The following is a 24,007-nucleotide window of genomic DNA, read 5'->3' on the forward strand; positions in this document are numbered from 1 at the left end:
GCCATGTGGCGCTTACAAGGAGCCAGGAACATTTTCACATTCAACCTTAAGGCTCCCTTGGAGGGGCACAGTCCAGGATTTAGTCACTACTTTCCGTCTTCCACAACCTCCAATTTAGGAAAGGCCGTTTGGACACCCTGGCAGGTTGGCTTTTTGCAGGCAAGTGGTGCCTAAACCTCAATCCTCATCCTAAACAGCTCCACAAGACTTAAACACACAATCTATAGCCTAAAAATAGCAGCAGTGTCCCCACTTGTGTGCATGCATACGAGGGTGGAAGAATTCATCTATTAATCTACTTAAACCACAGATTTATTTTCTCTTTACTGAAAGTGAGCAACTTCCATTGAATCTCCTTGGAAACGATGCCAGGGTCATCTTTCTTCCAAGTGTACGCGAGCTGCTGAACTAACTTGTCCACTCCATTCAATGCACAGCTTATTTAACATTTTATATACATTAAGCCTCCATGAGTGATCCGGCAGGGACCACGAGACGTGGAAGCTAATCATCAGTTAGTCAAAAACGTTCCGATCCTTCTCCCACGGATGGAGGTTTGCCATTGATGCAACACGCGGGAGCTGTGAACCCAAGTGTAACAAGCATGACCTCAACGAAACTGTATGAAGTCTCCTGAGCAAATAAAAACAGACTGAAAGAGGAGACTTGTAAAAGGCCTAGTGAATGGAAATGTCCATGTGTCTTCAGATCTACTGAATGCTGAGACAGAGAAGAGGAACCAGGAGTATCTGCAGTTGAGAAAGGAGGATGCACGCAGGACTGAAAATCACTGCAGAAGATGCTATCCTGATGGTGACATTAAAGGCTCTGCTGGTGGTTGTTGGGGTTTTTTTTGTGTTACAGCAACTGTAAGGCTGCGTCCTTTTTATTTTCCCCTTTCCTCTTTACCTCCTCTCCACAAGAACAGCAGCGAAAATCAGCTTTGCTGAGCCTCTTCAGCAGGCCATTCCCAACATCCCTCCACTCCAGGAGCTGCGCTGCTGCTGCAGGGTGACCGCCAGCATTGTTCTAGATGGCCAATACAGCTCCTAGGCTTTTGTGTTTTCATTTAGAGCACAAGAACAAATCCATTGTGGACCTACTATCTCACACTTTAAAGAGGACTTATCTAAGTGTGTGGATCTGTTTGGACCAGATGAAAAGGAAAGCTATGGATGAGGAGGGAAATGAGAACAGTAGCAACAATAAAAACCAGTTCTACTTATGAAACCATACTGCTTAAATACCGAAATACAAACTACTGGTAAAGTCCCTTACAATAGATGCTCATTCAGTAAGATCATAACTAGTGACAGGTGAACTGAAAACATTTGGAGAATTGAGAAAAGTAAGAAACAGGTTGGAGAATCCGGTGGGATAGACATTCCCCTTTACATTTCTACTGTCTCTGGATTTTAGTTCAGCTGGAAATAAACACTGCTGAAACTGCTGTTTTCAAGCCCAGAAGAACCCATGAATACAAAGGTACATTATGAAAAGGTGTGGGGTTTTCCTCTTGGTTCAGTCTGGTTTTAAACTCAGGGAGCTGGTTCTAAAGATCTCATGCTAAAGGTGCATTAACTCCCTGGCTCCAAACCAGTTCATCTGTGACTAGTCATGACGTTTTAATATAGAGTTCCTCATTTACAGAAAACAGGTAAAATAGGTCTCAAGTGATTAAACAAATAAAATGGGGGGAGGGGGAAATCAGTGTTGTTTGCAGTCAGAAATAGGTAGAAAACACAGACTTTGTAAAAAAAGTGTTTTTTAATAAATTTGGCAGTGGATCATGTTGCAATGCAGATTTATCACCAAGAAAAGCTCAGAAATCTGATCAAAGTGTTAGGAAAACCACCAAAACTGTAAAAATGTGAGTGTGCTCATCGGAACTCAACCCCCAGAGAAAACAATTAGAATTAACTATATTACTGTCGGAGGGAAGAGGGGAGAGGGGAGCTGTTTTCCAGAAACCATCATTTCTTAGCTCTTTGTGAGTCCCAGCCCTCCTCTGCATCCTAAGGAGCACAGCAGGGCTGGAGATGGTGACACAGAGAATGCTTTAATGAGGTTGTTGCATCCGTGCGAGACGTTTTCACTTGGTACATGGAAGCGACGGATTTGAATGGCACAGTTTCTACCCAAAGGGGGCTGGGTTCTGGTAGTTGTACTTTGAAAGGTGTAGTATTAGCCCTCTGGTTCCTCAAGCAAAGACACAATGCATCAAGCATCTCCACAATGTGGAGATGGCCAAACACCACCTCCACTCTCTGGAGATTTCTTGGATGTAGCCAAACCATTTTCTTTTCCAAACTAAAAGCTCATCTTAGGTCTATAGCATGAAAGTGATGTGCAAACTGTATCTCAAACGCAGCTGTATGACAACATATATATAAAATAAAGTAAGAATAAAAATCAAGCATCAGTGTTTCATCTGCACTCACAGAAACCATTAAGTTAAAACCCCTTAACACAGTACTCCCTTTTCACCCAGGCAAGCGTGCCTGTTTACTGCAGACACTAACTGTAACTCAAAAATGAGGGTCCAAGCTGAAGCCCACTAAGAAAGTTATGTTTGATTACATTTCCTTGGCTTTGATGGTTTAAGGCTATTAGAAAACACCCCAAATTACCTCTATGCACAGTGTGTGCTTTATTTTGGGCACAAAGTGACACCCACTACCTCACAGAATTCCTCCAGTGACTTTTGGATGGCTCTTGCCACTGGCCCATCAGGTGCCATGAGATGTTCGCCATCTCCAGCTATGGAAATGTTTCATTTATAACTCTCACCATACAACAACCAGAAAAAGAAACCAAAAGCAATTCTGCCACGGCTGGGTTTGCTGCTGCAACTCGGCTATCTGACGGAAAAACGTGTACAAGTTCAAACTAGCAAGGTTTTGAAAGGTACGGATGCAGCCACTTTTGTTTTTACATTATTTTGGTCCATCTCTTAAGTTTTAAATCACCCCTTTTCTGAGAAAAGAAAACCAACAAGCTCACCGAGGAGTGTTTGTGCTGCTGCGGCCGGTTAGCCCACGGGACAAGAAGAAATGAATGAACTGCTGTGTAGGAATGTGAAGAACTGGATATGTTCAGTTTAAATGACAAACTCTGCCCCCACAGACTAAGCTGGCAGCAGAATAAGCAGCCACAAACTCTGCTTTTCTCAAGCAGTTCCACTAAATAGCTTTGGAAAGCCTAACTGTGGTATCATAAGAAGAAAAAAACCCTTCTCCCTCTATGAGAATGCCCACAAGAAAAGGCTGAGTTTTGCCAGAGAACCTGTTCCCAGCACAACCTGATCAAGTTTAAAGAGAAAAAACCCCCATCCCCCAAAAAAACTAACCCCAAAAAGGCTTTCGCCCACACTTTGGCCATTCTTCATGGAGTAATTCCCCATGGAAACATCCACCTGGCCCACACAAAGTAGAACCCCCATTCCTACACTCCTTGTAGTGGTTTCTCTTCACTCCACAGTCTAACCTGGAACAGTACAAAATTCCTTCTGACCAAAGACAAAATATTTCAGTGTTACATGTTCCCTTTGCTTAAACTTAAAACCCTGAAAGCCCTGTTTCTTCAGCAGGTAAGATTCATAAACCTCATAAATACGTCTACCACCCCCACCCCTCAAAAATATCATACAAATCATGGTTTAACCCAATGATGGGCAAGGATTCGGGGGGCCCTAGGTCCACTGCTGCTATTTAGTAACATAGGACAAGGGACTTTTAGTCCTTTTGTCTGTTCCCCCAACAGTAACAACCCACCCCATATAAATAAAGCAAATCCTGGTTCCCACACTTGGCAAAGCATTTTTGAGATACATGGATGAAAAGCACCTGTTTGCTGAGTGATATTATTATCTTCATTACTATTATTATTAACAACTCTGTCACTGGTTACACCCGGTGTAGGTGAGTGGTTCTGTTCCTCCTATTGGGTTTGACTTGGTTTGTGTTCACCTTTGGACAGTCAGAGTCCAGAAGGGATTCTTTCCTTTTCCTGCCCAAAATCAAAGTCCACAAGGGAACATCTGAAGCACCCAGAGGGCAGCTGCTTCAAACCCTCCTGGTTTGCAGAATTCAGGTTTACACCAGTGCCACCACACTAAAAACATGCTTTGGTAGAGACTCAGGAGCAAATACCTCGGAGCATACAGCATCAGGAGCAACCTCCCCGCTCTCGCACAAACTGCAGGCATTTCACTTAAGTAAATCAAAACCCCCAAACCTAAACAAAATAAAGATAAAAATCAAAGAATGAACCATGCTAAATCCTGCAAACGCCTTCCTAAAGTCCCCTTCTCATCTATGTGACAGGGTCCCAACGCCGTGCTTGGGAAGGGACAGCCCTAAGGCTTTTCACCCCCAACTTCTCTGCCTCCCTTGCAAACTCTCTGCTCCAGTTGCCCGGCTCTATCTTTACTCAAGGACTGTGCTAAATGCAACATTCCCTAGTGTCCCCTGAAGCCTGTCGTTTACCACAATTGAACCAGAGGGTGGCAATACTACACCTTTACAAATCCTCTTCAAACAAACAGCATTAGTTTTGTTTAAGTACATCTCTCAACAGAGCTCCTTTTGCGTGTTCTGTAGGTTACCCTGCTCCCAACCATACCAGCACCTAAAATTGCTTTCTGAGACTTGAATGTATTGCTGGCAAGACAATCGATTCAAGTGGTAAGGTGTATAGTATTTTGAGATAAAGATATATATGTTTAAAAAAACCCAATACTAGTAAATTCCTGTAATATGTCTAGTCTGATATGAAAGCTCTCCCTCTACAGAGAGGCATCTGCTGTGATTACCTTACAAAACCTTAAAAAAAAAAAAACAAAACCACACACAAAAAATAACTTTCTCTGTGAGAAATAAAAATAAATCCTAGTGCAAATATAAAGCTCTGTAAACCTGGTCCTATAAGAATCTATGGTTAGTAAACGGCAGTTAAAGCAGGTTTCTCCTCTCACAGAGAGAGCTCACATCATGGTTTCCACAATGATATGAGTTGGCTTGATCAATCCGCCATTCGAAGTTCCATTGGGGCAGAATGGGGTGGCACTCTCTGTTTCTTTGGACCACCGATTCACCTCCTTGGGGGCTGCCACCGCTTTTATCCTCTGCAAGAAAGGGAGAAAAGCCAAGGTGAGAAGACCGAAGGGGGCCCCTGTGTCTCCATGGGCAGGATGGAGTACGTGGCAATCCAAGGCTGGGGATGGTTCATTAGGGTTGGAAGGGACTGCTTGAGCTCATCTAGTCCAGACCATATACTGCATGGCTCCACAAGGACCATGGGACCCACACTAAGGAGCACTGCATTCAACTTGTCAGCTGCAGAGCTTGACTTGAGGCAGGCAAGTGAGACAAGAAAGGGTATTCATAGCGTTATTCAGCATCCTGCACACTGGGCTGCAGCTGCTGCTCAGATGCACTGGTGCTTTCTCCATCCTCATTTAGAAACAGCTCTGCCTTTTAGCCCAGCCATTCGTTGCCAAGTGGCAACTTCCCTCCTTCATCTCACTTCAAAAAGGAAGAACTAAATGGCATCTGACCAGTGTTTACTTTCTTTTCCTAACACAGTCTTTGAGGAGTGTTTTGGCTACTTTTAGACTTGTCTCTCAATAGATGGTGACAATGTAGGCAGGAAAATAAACACTCAGGCTCTGGCCAGAGCTGAAAAAGACTATTAACACTTGGAGGAAAACAAACGCAAGTGTTTGTGCTCTGGGAAATGTTGGGGGTTTTCAATTCTGTTCTTTTTCCCTAACCCAAAGTGTCCCACTTTCTCCTCCAAGAATACCCTGGGCTGCATTTAAGACCATCTCATTAGGCAAAAACAAAACTAATCTGAAACCTTAAAAGAGAATTGTTCCGCTTCCTGCTTGCGCAGCGTACAAAAACTTTCCACTGGCAGAAAACCAAGCCGGGGGAACCCATACCGAGCTCTGCTGCCACAGGTAAATGATAGCCTGCAAAGCCAAACCCCAGAGAATCTGCACTGTCACGCCTGGATCCCACATGAAGTTTTCCAAAGCTCAGAGCAATCTGGATCCAGTGGTTTGATTTGATTCATCAGGAATCAAAATAAGTAATTAAAAAGGCTCAAAAGTGAAGCCCATTGGCAGGAGGGTTTGACTTTGATTCAGACCCCCCAGAGCAAAGGCCATGCCTGAGAGTCACACAGTCACCAGAGGGATCTGAATTTCCCTGGGATTCAATGAGCTCTTACACAGCCAGGTTTGACCCAGGTCTGCCTCTTGTTTTCTCAGTGTTTTTCAGGATGGTGCTTCCTTGTCCCTGAGGGCTGCAGACAAGAGAGCTGGCACTCGAAAACACCCCAGTGCTCCAACACTTGTCTGCACGTGGAGGCAATGATCTGCCAGCTGGAAACGGCAGAAGGACGCAAGTAACATCGCTGGGGGTTTGTCTGAGGACAGAAGGCTTCATGTTTGTTCTGTCTCTACTGTGCCCAAAGGACAGGAGATCTTTAACAGTCTTATTTGCACTCACTGCAGAGAGCCAACTTTGCCCTACCTGGACAAGGTGGCAGTTTTCCAAGCATTGTGCTCATTTTCTATACAACACAGCAAGTTAAAGCTCCCTTTCTCCTCAGGACAGACAACCGGCTCCTCTTACCTCAATGAGCGACCCGTCTGACTGTATGATGCGGATGACCATCACCATAGGGATGCAGATCATGGAGGAAAGGGCAAGAACCCAGCCCAGGCCAATTGCCCAGTCTGGGTACGTGTAGACCTTGTTGTAGGTCAGTGGTTTGTACTTGGCCAAAGAAAAGATAAAGCACCCCTGTGGATGAGAAAGGAAAATGAAGTGAGGCTCAAAAAATGCTGAAAGCAGTAGGATTCTGGTGCTACCACTGGCCCTAAAGAAGAGGGGCAGTGAAAGGCAGAGCTGACGGGTACCATATGTGTTTTAAACCAGTGGGGGAATTACTCTTACATTTGAATTATTGAAAGAGCATCTGCATCTGCTTACACCATCTGCTGCTTGACAACAGAGTGTGAAGCGATGGTGCTGAACAGCTGCAGTACTGCCTGTTCATTTTCAGGGCTCAAATATTTGCTGTACATTGCAAGGAGCTTACCAGGATGTTCTTCCCAGTCAATGAAATACTTCAAGCTGAGTGTCTGCCTCAGACTCCTCAAGTCCTTTTGTTAAAACGGCCTTGAGGACCTATCACTTAAAGTAGGGACTGCTCTTTGGAGAGTGAATTCTCTGTGTCAGGAACGTAATACTTTGCCAATCCTAAGAAAAACCCACTTCAATGTAGGCAAGTGCAATTTGAGCAGGCACAGGAGAGAGCTGTCACGTTAACAGCTAACATCTGAGAACCCAGCATCACCTCTCTTTGCAAATTGGTCTCTGAATGCAACAGCCTTCACTTGAAAGAGAAGCAGTAGGAGGTGGCTCAGAGCTGGCACGAGGAAGGTGTGAAAGAGCACCGGTCAGTACTCACCACACAAAGAACTGGTGTGATCACAATCCAGCTCCATTTCATCCAGGGACCAGGTCTGTATCCAATCATGTCCTCAATGGCATCATAAATATTATCAGCGCCTGTAATGGGTAGTGAGCGCATTTATCAGAGTTGAGCACAGAAAATCCGTGTAAAGATTGCAGAATTACAGCTGCTTTCCTACACTCCTCTCAAGGTGTGTTTAAAGGGAATGCAGATGTCAGATCTGTTGTTCAAATGCTTCCCACGACTGGGAAGTTCAAGATGGTTTTCTCCTTGAGAAGGTTGGGGGGCTATCTCATCCTACACTCCCTATTATTTGATGCAGGAGTGCAATGATAATCCCTCCTGCCCCCATCACACCCCGAATTCCTCTCCTCAGCCTCTCATTGAACTTGCCAAAGGAATCACCATGAGAAGGAGATGACAGCAAACAGTACACCTTGCTTCTGCAGAGATCTGACTGATTGAAAAGGAAGGCTTTGTTTGTTCTCCTGGTCTAAGGAGATGAGTACATGAAGAATAAGGGAAATGACCAGCCCTAAGCAGCAAATATCATCTGATCATTTCCCAGCTACCGTCACACACAAGCTACTGTACCCTGGTTCTCAGCATCACCTAAAAATAATGGGACAGAACACACGTTTCTGTCACCTTTCTGTCTGTGTTTTCTATGTGGTTGGCTTTCCCCTTGCAGCTCTAAAGGAAATTCTCTGAGAGACAGAGATTTTCACAGCTGGCCACACTTTCAACTCTCATCTCTCAACACATGCAAATGCTTAATTGCGCCTTTATTAATTAGCAATGGAAAAATACACCATTTTTGTGTGGAAAAACACTGGAGGCTGGCTTCATCCCAGATGCAAATTTGCCTCCAAGAGGTCAGCATAAGTTTATATAAATGGCATGTGTCTGTTGCTGGGAAGAAGATTCAGGGGTGGCTGATGATTAAATGTTTGGCTAGCAAAGCTGTCCCTGACTCACCCAAAGGTATCAGATGAAAGGATCCTCACTTACCATAAACCCAGGCTACAGCAATACATTCAAAGAATGCAACCCACAAAAGGCATACACCACTAGCTGCATAGTAGTCAAAGAGTTGAAAAACATACATGCCACCCTGTAAAAGAGAGACGCAGTGAATTAGGATCCAACAGGGAATAAAAATGAATAATCCAGGCCCAGCTCCCAGGAACATCAACCAACCTGTCTGAATGATTGCTGTCTAACAAGAAGAAATATCAAGCAAGTAGGTAAGGTAAATATTTGGGATTACCTTCCCCAGGGAATAGGCATGTTTACTACAGGAAGTATTCCAAACAAGATGACGACTAAACAGAACTAAGCCACTTAGTACTAATCTACTGAGACACTTAAATCTTTCCTTCTTAAAAGTATTTCTGGATGGGCATTTATAGAAGCAGATGATGTCAGGAATTAATAGGTCGCCTCCTACCATTAACGCCTCCAAAATACTAAAACTGGAAGTCAATTCATCAGGAGGGTCTGCATTTATTCACTGAGTGAAGGACTTCCTTCACGGGAATCATTCATATATATATACACACTTTTACTTGGAAAAACCCTGTCTGTTAGGCACCTCGACAGGTCCTGGTTTAAATCCCACAGCTGTGCTTCTCCAGTTGCTTTTCCAAGCTAGCTTGGGTTTTATTTTGGAGATAAACATCACAAGAGTGCAGCCATTGGAACATGCTCCCATCTTGTTTATACTAGAATAAATCCAGTGGTATTTAACTGATTCAAAGCTGTGTACCTAAGATAAAAATCTCTTTCCCTGCATGCACTGGATGGATTCTTACTCTGCTCTGCGGAAGGTTCTCAATGCGTTTCATCCTTTAGAGCCAGATGTTAACATTCATACTTGTGTTGATTAGGACCTGAGATCAGATTGAATTGAATGAGATTTCATGTCTCTCTTCTATCTGAAAAGGGGAGTATCTATAGCTCCCTTTCAAAAGGCTTTCAGATCTAGGGATGAAAGGTGCTCTGTACATCTAAAGAGCACCTCTGAGGGGCTAATTCTGTGCAGTCTCATTTATAGCTAAAATTGGTCAGAAAACTGGTTATAGAGGAAGGGAGTGCTGCTTACCTCAGTCACCATAGTTAGTCCCAGAAGATAGCTAAGGAAACATACTATAGCGATGAAGATTTCCCGTCGGTAACCCTTCCTTAGGAAGGATGGGTGCAGATCAACTAATGACGTGATCTGTCCTTCAACTTCAACAAACTAAAGGGGGAAAACAGCAACAAAGAAACGTGACTTCAAAATCACCCACCATGCGTTTATCTGGGCTTATACCTGAACAAGGACTCCACAGCAACACCCTAACTGCACATGGTGGGCAAAAAGCTGCTCTGAATAAAGAAAGCAGAAGCCATTCCTTTGTAACCCAGAGGTTGAAGCGTGGGGGTAGTTTTCAGGTTGGAACAAGCTTTCAGAACTGTTCTTCATTTCCTAGCAGCCTTCTGAACTACCAAAGGGGCTCTGTACATGCAAGCCACAAGGAGAAAGGAAGTTAATTTGATGACAGGAAGGCATTTATGTGGCTTTTATGTTGTAGCTGTTCCAGATAAACACGAGATGTATGCTAGAGAACAGGCAGAGAGAAAACACTCCAAAAAGCCCAAGCTAGCAGAGTAACTCCCAGCTTCTTTTGCTGTGCCAGAAAACCTCACAGGTACTACTTAGGTTAATTCCACAATTGGATGTAATTCTACTCTTGGGTTTGTGAGTGAAAATGCAGCTAAGGGAAAGCAAACTTTGATGTGAAATAGCAGCACTTCTTGACTGAACTTGTCTTTCCTGAACCTGTGAGCAGAGTACCTCTGACTGAGGCTCTGGGGGACTTCTGCAGCAATAATGGAGCTGTTCATACACTCCTCACACATCAATCTAGTGACCTATTTGCACATGTGAACCAAAAATGAAGCCTCTGAATACATGAGCTAAAAAAATCTCGCTTTACCTAGCTTCGATATAAAGTGTGTTTGCACTTACTTGCCATTGGAAAGCTACACATCGGATGTGTAACCTGAGTTAACCAAATAACCCAAACTGGATTTGAATGAGAGTTTCAAGTTAATTGAAAACCAGATGCATTTCGCCCATGGAGAAAAGGGACGCCTGAACTCCCCACACAAATCCAAAGAAAGGATCCTGCAGCTGATCTGTGCTTTCAAAAAGTACCAAGTTCACCAAAGACATGAGGATACCATGGAGAACTGAGGATACCTCTGTAGGAATGACCTTCCCTTTCAGTGGATACATCTTATAACTAAGGGGTTATCATGGGGAGTCTATCAAATAGCATGACTTCAAGGAAAGCTGTTTTCCTACCAAGTATCTAGACTGCTCTTACAGTGCCCTGTAGCACTCTTTGACAGACTGTCCTGCAAAAAACCCCACCACATTCTGTTGCTTCCTGTCTCCTTCCTTTGACTGCTATAGACCTGGTTTTCTTTTTCAGTGCAACCCTTTCCTTTGAGCTGATTTAATCTTCAGCTGCTCCGGCATTTCAGAAACCTGCTTGACTGCACTCCAAAAACCCCAGCAGGGTGGAGGAGGGAAATTAAGCGCTCCAATTAGTTTTAATCATTCCACGCAGTGAGGAGCTCTTTAAAATTAGCAGCCAGCTTTCCATTTACATGAGCACAGGGTGGGTGAACCACGGCATCGGGCACTTGTACAGTTACTGTGGAGTGATTGAAAGTTGCTTGCTGGAGTTCCAGTATTAAGCCCTAAGGAGCAATTTAGGGCAAATGGAATACAAAAAATGGAAGAGATGAAGTACACAGCAACTGGGTAAAAGTTCATTTACAGATCTCACCTCATCCAAGACAGCATTTAGGCTAAATGAACATTTCATCCTTTTATCTTAGTGACTCTCCATGTGAGTGCAGGAAGCTGCCTGTTGCCCTGAAAACTTGGGCAGTTTTGAATCTGTAGTTACTGCATAATCCCTGCTCACCCATGTTTCCTTGTAAGTGGACCATCTAGAAATGATTTACAGGTTCTTTGGCAGGATTTAGTCCAATGTTCCTATAAGCAACTACTGGGAAGAATAATCTCACTTCTTGAACTGAACTTTTTGCTTTCTTCACACTCACTAATTAAGAGCAACGTGCGCTATATAATTAGTACAGCTGGAACCTGAGATGCTTTCTGGCCTGTTGGGAGGTATGGAATGCCTGCTGTTGATGTGGAAGTCAGCAGGATCCCACATTGCTCAGCACCTCTGAGCCAACACCACCAAAAAAGGCTGTGGCTTTGTGCTCTGACTGTTCATGGATTCACTTTATATATAGCTGAGGGGAGATTTAGATTAGGAGATTTCTTAGGCAGAAGCTCTTCCCTGTGAGGGTGCTGAGGCACTGGCACAGGGTGCCCAGAGAAGCTGTGGCTGCCCCATCCCTGGCAGTGTTCAAGGCCAGGTTGGACACAGGGGCTTGGAGCAAGCTGCTCTAGTGGAAAGTGTCCCTGCCCGTGGCACGTGGCAGGGGTTGGGACTGGATGAGCTTTAAGGTCCCTTCAATCCAAACCAGTCTGGGATCCTATGATTCATCTGCACTAAAGACAACCCAGATGAGTTCCCCTTAAGCAGCATCAGAGTATTCCCTTCTTAACTCATGCCTGTAAACCCAGCTCTTCTCAGTCAGCAGTGCCGATGATACAATAAGCCAGCATCTCTTACCCATGGTACTAACCTGGCTATCCAGTCCAAGCAACAGAAGCATAATAAAAAAAAGGATTGCCCAAAAGGTGGGCAGCGGCATCATGGACACAGCTTTTGGGTAGGCAATGAAGGCCAGGCCTGGACCTAGAGAAAGAGAAAATAGGAAAGGGGGAAGGGAAGGGAAGAGAAATAGTAAGTACCAGCTCTTGGGCAAAGGTAGCTACACTCAAATGCAGGAATGCCTGGTTCCGTTCAGATAAATCCAAACGCGGCTGGAAATACCAGAAGTGAAACAGTTTGGCTCTTTTATCTGAAATCGAAGCACGCATGACTACAGCAGAAACCACAGGCAAATCCCCAAGGCCAGTGCTAACCGATCACCACTTTTAACATCTACCTCAAACATGCCAATAATGGAGGTGGTCCTACATCTGCCCCAGACACAGGACAGCACTGGGGGCCAGGGGGAGAAGGGGTGACCCAGGGGAATGGCAGAATCCCACTGCTAGCCCACATGGTCACGATGAAGATGATGATGATGAAACTCTTTTGCATGCAAGGAAGGGGACTCTGGGATCTTCACTAATGCAACCACTGCCTCCCTCTGTATGCAACCTCCAAACCCAGCATAGCTGTTCTAGAGATGGGTTTGCGCTCCAGGAGTCTGCTCCTTCACTTCTGCAAACCCCCACTGCTGCACTGTAGTGACCAGGCTACTCCTAGTTACACTGGCTGTGGTCCCTGAAAAAAATGCTTCCTGCTGTTAGGAATTGCTGGTGTGTAAAATGACTCTGTGTAAAATCACTTCCCCATCATCTGCCCTGCCCCTGTCTGGCCAGCCATGGTGACACTGAGCATGACCAACATCAGCCCCAACTGCAGGATGGATTGCAACAGTCAGGGAGGACCAGTGGGGCTGGGACGAAGTGCTCTGGAAACCAAAGCCTTGTGTGTGAGAGCTCATCACTAGCTTGGGTCTCATCTGCGCCGTGGACCAGACAGCACCTGACTCATACCCACAGCCCCAGTGTACGTGCAGTGCTCTCATGTGCTGACCTCCAAAAGTGCTCCCACCTGAAGTCGCCTATCAGTGAGGAGAGCTTTTGTCAAGAGAGCAAGAGCCCTTTCCAAGTGGGAGACAGGAACACTGCCAATCCCGCATTTACTGCAAGTGCTCAGAATGGCCATGGAAATTTGGTGAAGCCAACAAAAAACTAAGGGCAGATTTAAATTCAGATTAAACCCAGGAATGCCGGCTCATCTGCCTGTTAAGGAGCATTGAAAACTGGCATTTTCCCAGGTTTTTAAGTGGATTCAAGTAATTTTCAATGGGAAAAGGAATTCTTTCAGAACTGCTGTAGCGTGGGGATGGAAATCTTATCTCTGCTCTGTATACAAAAATCTCTAACGCTGCTCTTGCTACCTCCCACTTTTCCTTTCCAACAAGAAAGATGGAAAAAGAAGCAAGTGGTAAAAAAAGGATGACTTTTTTTTCCAAGCTAAAGAAAACTTTAAGTCACTGAAAAGATTTGAACAGAAATAAATACAAATTAGCCAACAATTGAGCAACTAATTTTATTTCAAATGAAACACAACTAAGATTTTATATGACAGAAGATACCAAAAAATTGGTGAATGTTTCAAATTTGGGGAGGGCTTTGCCTTTTTTTTCCCCTAATTCAATGGAGAACTGCTACCAGATGGCATGTGCAGCTGATCTGTGCGAGTGATGAAACCAATGTAAAACTGCCCTCCTCAAACCTTGCTGCAATTCTGCATACTCTGGCTACTGAAACTGTCCTTGCACTGTGACACCATCTAACACCAAGTGGCCTAAGCCCTGTGCTGGCTTTGATTTTCCTTGGAAACTAAGTGCTGAAATATAAGAAGTCCACATGGAAGAAAATGTTCCTGGCATCCCCTTGACTGAACATAAATAATCTCAAAAATCACATTTAATTTGAAGCTCTGCTGTGTTTTGCAGAAGTGAAGCCCTTGTGGCTGCTCTTAAGAGCTCATTGGGATTTGCCATATCCCAGCCCAGCCGCTCCTGCTGGAGGCAGGACCAGGCAGGCGTTAGGAAACCCAACAGTCAGAGCTGCTTCATCTGAGCTTGTTTGCAAATGGGATTTAAAATTTACAAAGGGAAAAAGGCAAATCTTGTGCTGTTTTAATACTGCTACAAATTGTGTGAGTGGGAAAGGATTTCTTCCAGCCAAAGAGACGCAGCACAGATTAGACAGGACTCGCTATGGCTTTACTGAGCCTCCCCTGCTTTCCCCTCTGCCTTTAAAAGTATTTCTGGAAAAAAAACCCACTTAAAACTATTAATAATTTGAAAAATTATTAAAAAATCATTACAAAATTATTAAAAAAATCTGCTTTCATTGGGAAGTCAGAGGGGTCGAATTTAACAAAATGAAACCTATCAAAGCCAGGGAAGCCCAGCGGCTGCTAGGGCTTTAAGCAAGACAACTGTGTCCAGGGCACACGGCACTGAGGCTGAATTTGGCCCAGGTAAAACTGTGGCCATGGGATTCTGCTGTCAGCAAATTTGTGGAAGTTGCCCTGGCTTGCAAGAGGGTAAACAAGGAAACAAACAGTGTCACACATAGGGCAGGAGGGATTTAACTCGCTGGGCACAGATGAGGGAGCAGGAGGTCTTGGCTCCCTAGACAATGCCCTCTCTGCAAGTGCTACGGTCAAGTGGCGGTGTCTCTGCTCACCTTGTTCCTGATCCGGGGCAGTGATTCTGACCTTGCATGGGAAGGAACCAAACAAGGCAAGGCCAAAAGAAGAGGCTCAAGCACCTGCTGAATGTTTCTGTGCTGAGAAGTAAGTAGTGGGAGTGAGAGCTTTCACCACGGCCCTGAGCGGGTCCTGGGATGCTCATCCCAGGGGGACCAAGAGGTCTCCAAGGGCTCTGTGCTTGACCTCTGCTGAGAAAGGCAGTGAGGAAACCCATGGGAAGTGGTTTAGATTTGGATAGTTTTGGTAATGTTTACTGTCATGTAAAAAACATGCTTAGGGACTCAGCCAAAGACCAGCCTGTGACGATGGGCAACCCACCGAACAGGGAGACGGTTGCAGTCTCTGGCCATTAGTGACTAGGGCTGAACTTAAATGAGGCAGAAAACCTGAAGGAATCAACAACAAAACATACAAGATATCAAAAGTCAAGTTTGAAAGCTAATCAGTGCCCTCGCCCCTATAACAAACTGTAAAATCCCTGCTTTAAGAAAATGCTTTTTGAGCTGTTTAAAAAGTGCTATGTGAACACTAAGTCTGTTAATTTGTATTTAAGCACTGCTTAACAATCCAGTGGTACTACAGAACTGTTTAATTCTAAAAATGGCAAGCAACAGGAATACAGCTGCCTGTTTAGCAGAGATTTAATAATAAAAATGAGAATAAATATTGAGCAGATAAAAACCTAATGTAGGGATACCTAAAAATGCAGCTCCTGGAACTGATCCACCTACCTATTAAAAAAACAAAGGGGGGCTATTTATGATTCATTCAATAGGATTATGCCCTTGCTTCCTGCTTTCAAACACAGCAATCAACCTCTGATCAAAACAAGCATTATGGCCAAGGCCATTAACTAATTGCACTTGTGAGAGGGATGCCAATTGCAGCCACCCCAAGACTCCTGCGGTGCCACCAGTGTCATCAGTTTATCATTAGCCCTTGTAAAGTGAGATGTTTTCCTTAAAGCCTTAACTCCCAGAGCCATAAGATTAGAAGACAGATTGAGTTCTTCCTTTAAATGACATGTTTGCAGAGGAAAGCTTTTGAATACTGTGCAGGTGAATGAAAATTGCTCTAAAAACAGTCAGAAAGAAATGCCAAAAGGGGACTCAGGTGATATTGTTAAACCTGATTAGCTTTAAGCCTCCTGGCTCTCGAGCCCTGACTCATTAGTTTTGAATGGTAATTCCCATCTAATCTGTCTGTTCTACATGAAAACACATGATTACACCTGCCCTCATGGACAAGACATGCACAGAGGGAAAAGTGTTGTCTGTTTTGTCTGAGAGGATTTAGCCTTCTTCAGCTGCCTGCATGTAGCTGAACTTTAATGGGATGAACACTTCTGGATAAGGGAGGAACCTATGGGTACATCCAGTTTCAAAATGGGCTTCTCTGTCAACCCCACCCTGAAGCTACAGAGGACAAAGGCAGGATTGTAACAACTAGAGTTCCTGTGGATTAAATGGGTCTACAGAACCCAGGAGATGGAGTTCTCCTGCTTTCCGGTAAAACCTGGGTATATATATATATGTATGTCCCTTCAAAAGGCCAAGGTAGTATTCCCACTGCAGCACAGTGCTGTGAGCAAGCGAAACTAAGCTGTGAAAAAACACATAAATACCTGCTACTTGCATTTGAATGAAAAGAAAGGTAGTCTGAGAAGAAGGATGGAATAAATTGTCGAATCAATGACATTCTGCACTCTAGAGAATGGTGTCCTTATCTTAACTCTAACCTCAACTCAGATGGATGAGCACACTCTAGGGAATGTGTCTCTGCCCTGGAAATCAAGACAGAGTAAAGCATTCAACCCCGGCTAACCCTCACTGCTCTAGAGCCAAGCCCAAATCAACCATGTGCTTCTTTTACTTCTGGAGATTATGGGAAATCTTTTTCTGTTGTGGTTTTTTTATTGCTTAGATGTTAGCTGATTGAGTCTGCAGGACTTTGCTCACACGCTAGGCGGCAGTGCCCACCACCACTGCCACCAACACCATCGTACCTGACTCTGCCACATCAGCAATGTTCACCCCTTGCTCTTGTGCCATGAAGCCCAGGACGGAAAAAATTGCGAAGCCAGACACAAAACTGGTACCACTGTTCAGGCATCCCAGCAGCAAACAGTCCCTAAGTCACACATATGTCATGGAGCAAGTTAATTAAAAAAAAATTAACCCATTGTCCCTACTTTATTTACATCATTTAGCTAAAACACTAAACCCCCTTGGATGGAAACTTGCCTATAGCAGTTGTATTTGTATTTGTTGTAGCTCCCCAGGGAAGTCATTGCTCCTAAGCAGATTGCATATGAGAAGAAGATTTGTGTCCCTGCATCTATCCAGACCTAAAGGGAAAGATGGAAAGACTGTTATTACCGGCATTGTTGCATTGCAGCACTCAACACAAACAGTTCAAACTATGCAAAGATCAACACTATGATTGCTTCCATTGAGGGTGATAGCTAAAGGATCAGGAAGAGAGGGAAAGAGAACATCACATTTACAAGTTTGGCTTTTACAGGGAAAAGAAAATCGTTAGCATCAGAGCCCACAAGAACATCACCTCTACAACAGTTCCTCTATCCCCTCCCCAGAGATGCTCAGTATTTCGGGTTTCTTAAGTCATTCAGCTGATCCTTCCTGTTGGCGCAACAATGAACGTGTTTCAGTGCAATAGGAAATGCAAAAGTACTTCTAACATTGCTCATTTCCATGGTAAGTCATTTCAGTTAGAACCAGCTGACACAGTCACTAAGCTGAGGATGTGAAAAGCTTGAGAAATGGGTTTGTGTATTGGGTTGGTTTATTTTTCTAGCTTTCTGGTTGTTTTTGTACCTGTTCAAATGCAAGATAAAAAGCCTTAGGGGTGGGGGGAAAACAAGCAAAATACAATGTGTTTTATAAGATACGTATCTCATCTTGGCCTCATGACTCTTTCTCCTGATTACATTAAGAAAACATCTACAGAGTGAAATAACAGGACACTATCAACTTCTCAGTAAATACATAGCAAGCTACCAGAATACATGCAGCGAATCCCATCTGTTCTCTTCTTCCTGCTAATGCAAGTCTGCAAATACCAGGAGGAACCACCAGGAGTCCAAGGAAGTGAGAATTAAGCTGTAGAGTATCACCTCCTCCCTCCCACCATCCCTTTCCAGCACCTTGCTGACTGGAGATGATGCTTTTGCTAGACCACAGGAGGAGGCCTGAACAGCTCCCATGAATCCCTTATGCAATATTGACTGGTGCTCTGGGCTTAGGTCTAATAGTAGATCATAAAAATAACAGTCCCGTAAAAGAAGCTTCATTCATCAAATATAATGCCTCCTGTGAAGAGGGTGTTTGGTGTAAAGAGGGCAAGACTAGAGAATGAACCACACTTCCACAACGTTTCTTTCAATTACACTTTTCCTAGCTCAGTTACTTAGTTGTCACTGGAGTTTTATTTTAACCAAACACTCATTAGAAAGAAACAGCAAAGGCAGACTTTATTCCCTCTCACTGCAACCAACAGTTATCTTTAAGGATTCCTTGTTTTCTTTGTTTTAGGGGGGTACTGCATATTTGGTTTTGCATTCCTCACATGATGACTACTGGTTGAAATGATGCTGGTCTGCTCAAGTGTCATATTTGCACCCTGTGAGCACAGACAGGAATTGATCTAATCACAGCCTATACAGAAAGAGGAAGCCCAGCTCCCACTAGGCAGGACTAAGCGAAGGGCAGTTCTTGTACCTCAAAAAGCGTTTTTCTCCCCCTCTGGACTGGTTTTCATTCTGTTATTATTTCATTCACTTCTTTCCCAAACTCCTCCTATTGAGCAGTGGGAGATAAGGGCCACTGGTACTCACAGTTTCGCTTGCTGTTCCATCTGTGAAGCTCACGTGTGTCTCCTTTGAAACTAAAGACTATCCTCATTTAAAAAATGCATCTCCCTTACCTTACCAACAAGAAAGCTGAGATTGTATAACGGGACAGAGTCTACAGCCTCAGAGTCCTTCGACACAAAAAAGAATACACACGCATACACACACATACGTACACATGGAAAGATGCATTAACACATGTAACAGTGACCTTCTCAAGCAGATCTCTGGAAAATATAACCCAGCATTAATGTTCACGCTACATTTGGACCTCTAAAGACCATGGCAAAAAGATCTATTGCCATCACATCACCACCATCACCCTCCACCATCCCCCTTTGCACAGGAAACTGTCCCACTCCCCAGTCCTAGTTCTGTACCTGTGGGTCAGCTAACCGTGAGATATCAGGGTAAAGATAAAACTTGATGCCTTCTGCAGCTCCAGGCAAGGTCACACCACGGATGAGTAGAACAAGGAGCATGATGAACGGGAACGTGGCAGTGATGTACACTACCTAGAAATAAAAACCGTAAAAGGGATGTTTAGTATGGTGTAGTTAACACTACCCCTCCAGAACCAAAAGTGATTTAGGGATGGGAATTCATAGCTAAAAAGGACCTGACCCGAGTCTGTGTCTGCTTCTAGTTTAATGGTCTTTACCTCCTTATTGCTTTAGGCCTGGAGGCAATGCAGGTTCATTAAACCCTCCAGAGCCCCCAGGCAGTGGTCACATCACTCACACACAGAACACGCAGGATTTCATCCAGCTCGTGACTTCTAATCAGAAATTCTGCCTTTGCCCTCTTTGTCCTCCTCACATGACAAGCACACCTCTGCCAGGGAAGCTGCAGAGGTTTCCTCACTGAGGGTGCATGGACCATTACCTCATTCTTTATTTGAACTTAGAAACTGGGAGTGTTTTGCAAGCTCTGCTGCTACCTCTGACCTGGCTGTGCAGCCTCCTCCCTACTGCTCCTACAGGCAGCCTCACAGGGCACTTCATTCAGAGACGAAGATAACTTGGCCTGTGCTCCTGTGTCTCCCTTCCCATCCCCTCGAACACATGAAGCCCTCCAGGTTGGCACTAGCCTCAACATTGGTAATTTCCAGTCCCATAACTTCATTCTTGCCTTTGCTGCCTATTCAGCAACATCATTATTGGAAACTAAGGCTCTATTCATCCAGTTTGAGAATATGTCTTCATTATCTTTAACCTCTATTCCCACTCTTTTGAATAACAGCCTCCTTCTTCTCTTTTTCTTATCTTCTCATTCATTTGATGAAAGACCCCTTTGCTTTAATCTCCAGGAGGAGGCTTAATTGAACCTGCATTTGGATAGTTCTATCTTTAGAGCCCCACACCTTCCAGCCTCTGTTTTCTCTGCTCATCAGTGCTTCCCCTCATTTCTTACCTAACTGCTGTGTTACACTCAGCAATCACTGCTGTCTAAGAAAGGGCATTTTTCATGGAGTCAGATGATTCCCCCAGGTAATTACAGTTGGCTGCCATGAGTTAAAATGTATTTTCCTTTCCCAGAATTTGTTTAACTACAGCAGAGCTCCCGGGATGCTCCATTTTTCTTCTTAAGTGTGTCCTCTGGGAATAACGAAGACAACGCAAAGCCTGCATTGCCAGAATAACTCACAGAGCTGGACTGGCTTCATGAAAAGAAAGGAAATCTTTTCATACATTCATTCCTTCAATTTTCTGTATATTTGCCACTGACAGATGACACAGATTACACATTTGCCCAGTTTCAGCAAAATCAGGACAAAAGGGGAATTTCTGTGCTTCCCATTGTTTTCAAATCCAAGTTTTCTCACAAAAACCATATATGCCTTGACATACTTACAAGAACTGAGTAAACCATGCTCAGAAAGCAGCCTTTGGGATTCTCTTGGAACACTGGAGGAATTTTTAAGCACATTATCCAAAGCACAGCACAACTTATTACTCCTGATTTCATGTTTATTTGCCCAATACGATACTACAGGATTTAAAACTATGTCATCTTCTTTTTCTCCCTGCTCTCCAAAGAGCCGTTAATACGCTGGGAAGCAGGGAAGAGCTATAAACAACCATCCACTAAAGTAAACGAGACTGCCCAAATAATTCAAGTCTTCCATTAGAGTTTGCAGTTTACTTTTGTTTGACCCCAAAGTTAATGGAGTCAGCCGGAGACTTCCCAATGGCTTTGTTGGGCTTTGGCTCCACACTTGCACGAGCTCAGACCCTGCGGTGAGTTCCTACTTGTCCTGTCTTAGACATGAGGCCATTTTGCTGGATTTCCAGAAGACACCAAGTTTTAGATAACAGATTTTAACAGGCCTGTTTTCAACCTTCACAATGCCTTGAAACCCTGTACCATAGGGAGCTTGGAAACATCTCTCAGTGCTACCATTACCGAGCAGACACCAGGCTTGCCAAAGGTACTGCATAAATGAGATTTATTATGTACACCTTTACTATAAAACTTCCACCATCACCTCATCGGGTCCCATCAATCAGAGAGAGCAGAGAAGCAAATACTTTTATCAATTTCTAGGTGTGGAAGCTGTTCTTTGGGGCAAAGCTGGTGGGAATCCAGTGTAAGGCACCAGCATGATTTTAATGAGGCTCCGTGATAAAAATCACCGAAAGCAAGACAGGAGCGACAGTAAAGCAAGTAGTTTAGTCAACAGTGGGACTAATGAGGCCTGCTTTCCTACAGAGTTTTGTCTCCTGGTTGATTCTGCAGTGTATAACGAGGTAAAACCTGCTAAATTATGCTTTTTCCACAGTTGAGGCTTTGGCAATTGCTCACCCTCCTGGTTTCTCTGGGGGCTGATAAAAGCTGGGTTTACATTGTGACCCTTTTGTCAGGTAGGACACTAATGAGGTCACTCCCTTCCACCCAGCTGACAAGAAACGCGTGGGAATTTAGTATCTTGAGACCCCTCTACCTCTGTTAGACTCATCTGAAATGCTGCCTCAACCAAGAGGTTTGAAAGCTAAGAGCCATGCATATGCAATGGCTTCTAATGCTTTTTCTCATTAAAACGGGTTTAAAATCACTACTGTATAAGGGGCAGTAATATCATGCTTCATGTTGATGGCCAGTATTTGCTGTAATTTGCTTCCTGCACTGGAGCAGGATGAGGTTCAGGGATGATTTGTCATCCTTCAGAGAAAAACATCATTCTGAAGAGCACACGATGAGACCAAAACCACAAACTATGCAGGATCTCCGTTAAGAAGAATGCTTCTAAATGAGTACCTAAGTTTAGTCTTCCGTGTCTACACAGAGCTCTTCTGTGAGTGAGTGGCATTCCAAAAATGCTATGCATCCACCACTTTCCACTGACTTCAAACATCCCCGCCACAGCTGTGTTGACATCCACCCTGCTGCACTGAGGATGAACTTGGCCATGTGGGAGCGCGGGCAGGGAGTGCAGTGCACCACACATCACCAGCCTAAGAGAGGCAAAGTGGTACTCAAACCCTGCTTGTACCTGCTTCTTGATGCCACTCCAGTAATGGCTACTTGACTCACAGGCATGTCGGGCACTGGCAAGGACTTTTGAAAGTCAGCTGAAGCTGAATCCCTTTCATTCAGTGCAAAAATACATCTTGTTTTCCAGGAAGCAGAGAACATTTTTAAGAACAGCATTACTTGGTATTCTTAACATCTAACTGCAATGACTACAAAAAGGTAAGAGAGCACTTACTTTCCCAGTGGATTTGACTCCTTTCCAAATGCAGAAGAAACATATCACCCAGACGAGGAGAAGACACAGGGCTAGATCCCACTTGATAATACCAATATCTTCAATTCCCGAGGACAAGCTCAGTACATTGCGCCTGAATAATTGAAAGGAAACAAAACAAGAGAGATGGAGGAGCTCAGCTGATGCAGAATCTAGTTGTGATGGCTGAGAGTGCAGGATGGTGCGGGGGAGATCCCTGCCCTTTGAATGCTGCCTGCTAAGTCACCAGTTAGTAAGGCTTACGTGAGCAAAGCTGAGCTTTGCAGCCCTACATCTTCCCTAGGTCTGTGCTACTCTTTTGTGCAATATATTGCACAGTATTTCATAAAATCACAGAATCCCAGCCTGGTTTGGTTCAGAAGGGACCTTAAAGCTCCTCCAGCTCCAACCCCTGCCACGGGCAGGGACACCTTCTACTAGAGTAGGCTGCTCCAAGCCCCTGTGTCCAACCTGGCCTTGAACACTGCCAGGGATGGGGCAGCCACAGCATCCTTGGGCAACCTGCTCCAGGGCCTCACTATTCTTAAAGAATTTCATTTTCATTTTAAGTTGCTACCTAACAAATTGTTCATTAAACTTTGTTTTCAGACAGCTATAAAAAATCAGCTCCTTTTCTTCCCCTAAGTCATGGAAAGCAGAGATCACAGCATCCTGGGCTGCTCTACCAGGGTCAGGCTCACACGTGGCATGTGAATCCCATGCAAGACAAATGACTGTGGTTTGTTTTCCCCCTGAATTAATTAAACTTTTTTGAGGGTTTTTTTTTGCTATTACTGTGGAGATCACAGCAAATGAAGTCACCATTGGAATATCTGCAATTAGTTTTGGAAAATAACCAGCCCTGGATGGACCAGTTTAATGGGACTCAAGCCCTCACCCGTCTGTTTTTGCATCTCCCATTTCCAAATTCACTTGGGTTACTTGCGTGAATGTGTTCTCACTCCGAATGCTTTATTCCCTCTGAGCATGTGTGTATTTTGTTATAGAAAAGGACTAATGCCACCAGCCAGGGTTAAGTCTGCCCTAATAGCACAGCTATTTGACAGCCACAAGAAACCCCTTAGTAATGAATATTTGGCATAAAGCTGCAGTCCTGGTTCACCTGAGCCTAAAGCAAGCAGGGAAAAACCTGCTGAGCATATACAAAAGAAGAAAATACATTTAGAAGCTGACAAAGTTCAGCTCCAACCTTCTGTGGCTTTTTTAAAAACTAAATGGCAGTTTTCCAAGGGGCAGTTCATATTAAAAGGCAGCCTATAGAGCTGGCTCTCAGGAAGCCAGGAATAATGAACTGCGAATGTGTTTTGGAATAGGAAGCTCTACTAATTCATTCAGCTAAGCCTTTGTTTTTCATTAGGGAGCTAAAAGCAAGTGGTCATCTCACCTAGAGTGTGGCCCACAATCTCTTCAAGGTTTTTTGGAGGGCACCCCAGTGTGTTTCTAGAGCCAGGTATGTTACTC

General features: G+C 44.2%; 1 protein-coding gene across 11 annotated transcripts in view; it reads right to left on the minus strand.

Moving 5' to 3' along the window:
- Positions 1-2,234: 2,234 nt before the first annotated feature.
- SLC6A6 (solute carrier family 6 member 6) overlaps positions 2,235-24,007 on the minus strand; it is a 110,124-nt gene continuing 88,351 nt past the window's right edge. For all 11 annotated transcript variants that reach the window (XM_057417691.1, XM_057417682.1, XM_057417690.1 and 8 more), the window contains 10 exons: positions 22,508-22,640; positions 19,179-19,313; positions 17,171-17,274; positions 16,933-17,057; positions 12,208-12,320; positions 9,593-9,730; positions 8,500-8,602; positions 7,483-7,583; positions 6,642-6,812; positions 2,235-5,125 (listed from right to left, as the gene is read on the minus strand). In XM_057417691.1, coding sequence (XP_057273674.1) covers positions 4,985-5,125; positions 6,642-6,812; positions 7,483-7,583; positions 8,500-8,602; positions 9,593-9,730; positions 12,208-12,320; positions 16,933-17,057; positions 17,171-17,274; positions 19,179-19,313; positions 22,508-22,640 — 1,264 coding nt within the window. In that variant the 3' untranslated portion in view covers positions 2,235-4,984. The remainder of the gene's footprint in view (positions 5,126-6,641; positions 6,813-7,482; positions 7,584-8,499; positions 8,603-9,592; positions 9,731-12,207; positions 12,321-16,932; positions 17,058-17,170; positions 17,275-19,178; positions 19,314-22,507; positions 22,641-24,007) is intronic.

The sequence above is a fragment of the Pezoporus wallicus genome, unplaced genomic scaffold (assembly GCF_028554395.1).
Source record: "Pezoporus wallicus isolate ANWC-B61680 ecotype Strahan unplaced genomic scaffold, APGP_CSIRO_Pwel_v1 contig_8542, whole genome shotgun sequence".
Classification (NCBI taxonomy): Eukaryota; Metazoa; Chordata; class Aves; order Psittaciformes; family Psittacidae; genus Pezoporus; species Pezoporus wallicus.